Source organism: Populus trichocarpa, chromosome 15, assembly GCF_000002775.5.
Source record: "Populus trichocarpa isolate Nisqually-1 chromosome 15, P.trichocarpa_v4.1, whole genome shotgun sequence".
Lineage (NCBI taxonomy): Eukaryota > Viridiplantae > Streptophyta > Magnoliopsida > Malpighiales > Salicaceae > Populus > Populus trichocarpa.
This window is the reverse complement of record NC_037299.2, coordinates 8,665,393-8,672,271: the sequence shown is the minus strand read 5'-3', so window position 1 is coordinate 8,672,271 and position 6,879 is coordinate 8,665,393. Positions and strand designations below refer to the sequence as shown.

At 35.4% G+C, this 6,879-nt stretch overlaps 1 protein-coding gene across 1 annotated transcript; it reads right to left on the bottom strand.

Moving 5' to 3' along the window:
* LOC18105789 (ribulose-5-phosphate-3-epimerase, chloroplastic) lies at nucleotides 1-6,599 on the bottom strand. Its single transcript, XM_006374394.3, has 9 exons — nucleotides 6,406-6,599; nucleotides 3,131-3,245; nucleotides 2,737-2,877; nucleotides 2,221-2,334; nucleotides 1,762-1,840; nucleotides 1,258-1,367; nucleotides 1,098-1,154; nucleotides 449-518; nucleotides 1-340 (listed from the first exon to the last, which is right to left on the bottom strand). The coding sequence occupies exons 1-9, from the start codon at nucleotides 6,528-6,530 to the stop codon at nucleotides 291-293; spliced, it is 861 nt and encodes a 286-aa protein (XP_006374456.3). The 5' UTR covers nucleotides 6,531-6,599; the 3' UTR covers nucleotides 1-290.
* Between the last annotated feature and the right edge of the window lie 280 nt (nucleotides 6,600-6,879).

The following is a 6,879-nucleotide window of genomic DNA, read 5'->3' as shown; positions in this document are numbered from 1 at the left end:
TTTTAAAAATAAAAATTTTATTTTTTCATTATCTGCCAATACAAAGATCGCGAGCGCAAATTAATGTAAGAACCAGAACTGTTTTAAGAGCTCATTGCAGGATGATGGCACCAGAGCGAATGAGCCTATGTAATAATAAGAATGCATGTACATATTATGATGATTTTCACCCATGCCTGATCTTGTTGTAACTTCAGAACCCACAAGAAAGCTGGGTAAAGAACATACATGGGAACGGAGAGTATAGATATTTGCACATCGGAAAAATCAAATCTTCTGGAAATCATGAATCAAACTGCCACTGCCTCTGGCCTTTTGCTGCTTTTGATTCCTCTTATAGCTGCAAACCAATTTAATTATATCAGACAAATATTTCAAAGCACAATCATGTACATGCATATAGTCATTATTTTTATGCATAAGATCAGCAAACAGTCAGTTCCCATGCCTTCAGCATAATCTGGAGCTCCAAATACAGCTGAACCAGCAACTAAAGCATTAGCTCCAGCCTCGATAACCTGCCGTTATGAATGTTGATTAGTTTTGATCAATTATATCACAAGGACGTGTATAGATAATAAATATAACCAAAGGAGATTTGGTTGTGTTTTCAATGGCATAATATAATGGGGAAACGAAGTTCTTCAGTTGCTGTGGACAACATTGTTTCAGGTTTTCTTTCTACCCCTCAACCTACTCGTCTTTTAATTTCATATCTTTAAACAAATGATTATGTGAAATATTATTTTGAGAAGTATTGGAAGTGAATTAATTTTAAAAGCAGGAAGACAAAAGGGAGCCTATACAGGTTTCTTTGGAGCATTTTCTTGGCAGGAACAGCATTGAAAGTGCACCAGTAAATCGCAATCAATTATATCACTTTTGAGATAAGATTTAAAAATTTTCAAAAACCCAATTTCACTTGATCGGTACCAGGAAGAAATAAAAAAATCATAACCAAACACCATCTGTACTAACATGAATCCATCTATTCACAAGGACAGTGAAGCTGATCCAGAAATCACAATTGAGGCCCATATCTTCGTCTAAGAAAGGAGGGGGGGCAAGAGAGAGAGCAAAGGGATTATATCAGGCACCTTGTATGCATTTTTTGGACCAACTCCACCATCCACTTCAATCCATGGGTTTACTCCCTGCATAAAAAGGCATGACATGCTAGCTTTGCACTTATGGGTAAAGAAAAAATAATACGAAGCAAATGTGCATATAGGGGTGTTCACACTCGAATGATTATACCTTTTCTACACACATTCTTCTCAACTCCGAGATTTTCTTTACTTGGCTCTCAATGAAGCTCTGCCCACCAAAACCAGGGTTGACTGACATAATCAACACCAGATCAACCACTGCAACTCGGCAAGAACAAAAAAGTCAGTATCAAATTGCTTTTCTAAATATATCATAAATCATCAAAGTGATGTAATAGTTTTTTTGTCCACTTATCCTGACCATTTACCATTATGCAGCACTAGTTCATTCAGGCAAACCAGAGGTCACAATGCAGGGCTTCAAATTTGGGAACTTTTGTTCCTGTTTTCGTATTCTCTAAGACCATCCAAAGCAATCCTAGACATATGTCTACGATACCTATACTCTAATTGGACAAACACCACAGAGGGGATGGAACCTTAGAGGGGAAAATTATCCCTATGACAGTCATCTTTCATAAAATCATCAAACACATAAAACTCCAAAACCAGATAGAATAGAAGTTAGAAAAGACAGGGGAAGAAAACTCACCATCAAGGACATATTCTATAGTACTCAGTGGTGTAGCAGGGTTTAATACAACGCCAGCTTTAGCTCCAAGACTTTTTATCTTGTTTGTAAGAGAAGAGAAACAAGTAGTCAAAGGAGGAACTAATTGCTCTTAGCAAATACAATAATATCAGCAATAAGATTTGATTACAATGTTATCATAAGTATAGCCTTTCATGAATTTTGACTCCAATTCCTCCCCCACACCAAACATGCACACAAAGTTAAACTGCAAATATATATCTCCTATTCAGAACTGCCAATCAAAAGGCTGTAAATAGTACCCTGACCAAAATTGTATAAACTGCTATATTACTTTTCTTATTAGGGCTCGTCATGGAATTTCAGGGATGAGTTGAGAGTTTGTTTTGAGATAAAACTTACTAAATCTGATGTTGAATAGCAGAACATACAACATTAAGGATCAGATGGAAATCTTACCATATTTAGCGTTCTATGCAAATGGATGGTGGCAGATTGTTCACAGTGAACACTGACTATATCAGCTCCAGCCTTGATAAAATCTGGCACTCGTTGTTCAGGTTCCACAATCATCTGTATTGCTTAATGTTAAAAAATGGCTACCATGGGACATAATTATGAAACTGGGGGAGATGAAGAAAGACAACCATGGGAATTAATATTTGATTATTTAGGACTTTTAGTGTTGTGTGATTATTCAAGATTTTTGTTGTAATTTAGGAATATTAGGTTATTTACTTTGCACGATTATTCTAGATTTGAGTATTATCTAGGAATATTAGTGTTTATTCATATAGGATATTGACTGTTTACAAGAATAATCAGTAAATATCCTCTAGGAATAACCACTAATATTCTTAAATAATACTAAAAATCTAGACTAATCATACAACATCAAATATCCTAATAATCAAAGACAAGTTCCCATTGATGTCTTTCTTCATTCTCAATCACTGGCATTGAAAAAAGGAGTACCAAATGCACATCCAGAGGAAGATCTGTCACGGGGCGCAAAGCATCAACCACAAGAGGTCCGATTGTAATGTTTGGAACAAAACGACCATCCATTACATCAACATGAATCCAATCACAACCTGCCAACTCCACGGCTTTTACCTGGATAAAATGAAAACAAACTGAACCCACTCTTCCAAAAGGGTACAACATGCCATAGAGCCCACAGAGAACTATTCAGAGTAGCTCTTGGAAGAAATGGAGATGAGAAAAAACTACAAATCAAAATAATACAGGGCAAAGTCCATATCAGGTGCATAAATAAATATTTTCCACTTGTTTATAGAGGAAAAGATCGTAATCTGAGCAATGCTACAAAATTTATATGTTATGGTACGGAAGAGAAAAGTCGAACCTGCTCTCCTAACTTTGAGAAATTAGCAGAGAGAATAGATGGGGAAACAATGATATCACTTTTGGAGAACTTATCAACCCGAGATGTGGCCTTCACTACAGTATGAACCTTTCTCCTGCATTTACAAACCAAATTATAGCAGATATAAGAAAAGAATTGCTAATATCTGGAACTTCTTCAAGTAGATTTGATGGAGACAGGAAGAGAAAGAATTCACGTAGGAGGCACATATTTGTTTTAGTTAAACATGAATTGAATTGTATATTTAACTTTATGAGAAAAGGTTGAGCCGTTTTAGGTTAAAGGTCAGAACCTTAAAAGTCAAAATCAAACGCACACACTGACATCTGTACACAATTTCTGCTTCAACATCAACCATAAGAAACCATTCTACTGAAGAAACAGTCAAAATCTTTGAAGGAAACTGCGACAGAACTATCTATCCACTTCTAACTATAGTACTTCAGCCAAAAATTACTTGCCTATAGGAAGGTGGTACCGTGGTGCTTATGGCCTTTGCCAAGGTATTGGGCAAAACCAAGTAACTACGAAAATTATCCTATTTGATATAGAAAAAGGGATGGTCATGGGCAAAAATTAGTAAGACGCCAAGTTTAGCAAGTAGCTTCTGAAAAAAGCAATCGATACTTATCATATTAAGTCCAGATATGTGTGTAAACTGATCTTTTGTTTTCTTGCACGAGGTGAGGCTTTTGTTATACTAGCTGTAAGAGGTGAGGTGAGGTTCAATTTAAAGGAAGGGGAGGTAGTGTTGCAAGCAATTGATGCCTTAAGATATATGTGCTTCCCTTGTTCACAAAGAAAATTCTTGAATTTTTTTTTCTTAAGACAAAGTTTTGTAGGAGTCAAAGCTTACTTTGGTGGATTATTGTACTTCAAAAAAGTCAATAACTAATATAAAGAGTAAGGAGTGAAGGCTATAGAAATAAAAGACCGCTCTCTTACACTTTCAAGGAATTTTGGCCAAGTTAGAAGACAGAGCAGACTCTATTCTCTCATCCTTGCACTTTTCAGCACTAGGTAAGAAAGTCATGAGGAATGAGTTTCGAGTTTAAAGTGCAAAGTTCATCATTGGTGCAAAGTTTGAAGTGTATAGGTGGTATTTAGTGAGTAAGGTGATATATCTCTCCCTTGTCCCCTTTACATAAGAAAAGAGCACAAGTTATGAACTCCAAAGAGGCAAAAAAAAAAAAAAAAAACTTTCTTACATTCAGAGAATTTCAGCTAACTGGGGTTTTCCCAAAAAAAAAAAAGAGAACTGGTGCCAAAGAGAGAGAAGGGAGAGGAGAGAGTGTTTGGAATGAATTCCAACTTTCTTTTTTCACTTGCATTCTTTGTTTAGAACACTCCCTTTCTTACTTATGCACAAATATGTACAAAACAAATTTCCTAAGTAATAACATTAAAACATATTTGGCCATGCTGGTTCTATGATCCTTTTCGCAAGATATCATCTCAATTGCCTTTGCTTATTCTTAATTTTACTTGGTGTAAAAATTTTCACATTATCAATGACTTCAAGTTTTCTATGCTGACAAACACACTTCTGTAGTTTGTATATCCGAATTTAGCCTTTTGAAGTTAATTTATTTTTACACAGTTCATATATCTGAATATTGTACAAAACTAACAATACACCAGCAAGGATTTCTTATGCAGGATTCTAGAAAAGATGCTTCTTCCTTATACATAAGAATTAGCGTCATTTCCTTATATATAGGTTGAGGTGTGACTTCTTCTATTAAAAGAGTCATGCGCCTCTTGAAAAGTGACTCTTTATTTTATTGGTGATTTTTTTATTGTACAAGACATCAATCAAACCAAGCCTTTACTCCTACAAAAGTTTTCCTCACACAAAACTCCAGAATTCTCTTCAACGAACAAGGGAAGTAATCCTGCACCTCTTGTATGGACATAAGAAGTCGCACACTACTTAATAAGTAGTGGCCCGCCAACATCTTCCCTTTTGTTTTTAATAAGAATGCTTATTTTCCTTATAAATAAATCATTCTTCTCTCTTCTAAAATTACTTGAAGGAGATCACTTCTAAGGAACAAGGAAATGAGAAGGCTCGCAAGTGATTCTTCAATACTAGAAAGGTCCTTGACTAACTAGTGAGTACTTCGGAGTTATGGCATGGAAAGCTTGAAGCATGGTTTGTCAAGTTTATTCTTGTTTAACCTTGATCTTCCTAAATTAATAAGAGTGCAAAACATGTTCCTTCTCAAGGAAACCAAGTAATTCATTAAACATTTAGCTTTCACAACACGTCACTATCTCATTGGTTGTGACACCTAATCCTATGCCTACAAATACCTCTCCACTTTCTCATTTGAGGACTTTTGGCCATTTTTGGAGTTAAAAGTAGAGTCAATTGGACTTTCTCTCTCTAAGAAACTTACTGGAGACAATGAATCTTTGCTCTCAAAGTCATACTTATCTAAAGAACCCAATTGACTCAACTTAGTGCTCTACATTAGTACTACCAGCCTAAACACTTTTCACTAAGGATAGCCTACTCCTCCTCCCTCAGTCACTTCTTTCATTCACATTCCTATATTGATGCATCATTTTCTTGCAAGACTACCTCTGCTTCCTGCAAATCGAATCTCACCTCTTACATTAGCAAACTTCAAAGAGGATAATATAAAGCTTAAGAATGGGGATTCTGTAGCTTGGGAGAGAACTTTAAACACCCACTTGTATATGAGGATTATACAAAGACTACTTGGAATGATCTAGTGACAGAATCATAGAAAACCGATGTACGATAATTAATGGAAACATCAACGTATGGTCATGGTGATCTAGGACATTTAAAAAAAAGGTTGAAAAATGGCTGGAGAAATTAAATTTCTTCCATCAGCACAACACTCTTTTGTGCAGAAAATTGAAATCGGGAACTCACATGCTGTCATGCAGAGACCAGTCTCAAAAACTTAGCAAAATTGAAATCAGGAACTCACAAGTTTACTATTATAATGTCAAGCTTCTAGTTTGCCAAGTTCACAACAAAAGGTAAACCAAATCTAATACCAGGAAAAATTGCATAGATAACGCATATTTCGTTAACGATTCTCCTGAAGCAGCTCAATTAGATAAATTCCAACATAGCTTAGAATCTGAAATTCATTCGGATAAGCATAATCACAAAAAACATGAAAGAAAACCCCAATTTAAACCACTCCCTTCAACTCATCGATCCAAAAAAAACCCAGTAAAATTTCAATGCAAAAATAAGAAAGAACAAAGACCTGGTAAAAGTAGCGATTGAATTGGGTTGAGAGAGACGGTTTTTCTGAGGCCTAAGCGCTTCTCCGAAGCCATTGATTTGCGTTGATGAACACAATGAAGCTGATGCTGCTACTGCTGTTGACATTTCTCAACTCCGAGTCTTCAAAGGAAGAAATCTAAAATGCTTCCTTTTTTTATCAGTTAGGTAGATAATGCTTAGAGACACAGGCTAAATTAAAATGTTGGACAAAATTTCCGCGGTTGACACGTGTCCTCTTGGATTTTTTAGATGTCCTGCTTTATCTGCGATGAGTGGCTCTCTTCGTTTACGGGGAGTTTGTTTTAGGACAAACCTCCAAAATATACCACTCAGTATTTTCAATATCACTATTAAATAATTTTTTATACTAATTTTATTGTTAAATTTTTTAAAATTTTAAATTAAGGATTTTCATCTATATTTTCATCTAAATTGTATTGCTTTTTTTCCTAAA

Coding starts and splice junctions, on each gene's coding strand:
- LOC18105789 (XM_006374394.3), bottom strand. CDS start 6,530: ATGTCAACAGCAGTAGCAGCATCAGCTTCATTGTGTTCATCAACGCAA. Junction 1,368..1,761: donor TATAGAATATGTCCTTGATG/GTGAGTTTTCTT, acceptor GCCGAGTTGCAG/TGGTTGATCTGGTGTTGATT. Junction 1,155..1,257: donor GAAGAATGTGTGTAGAAAAG/GTATAATCATTC, acceptor CTTTTTATGCAG/GGAGTAAACCCATGGATTGA.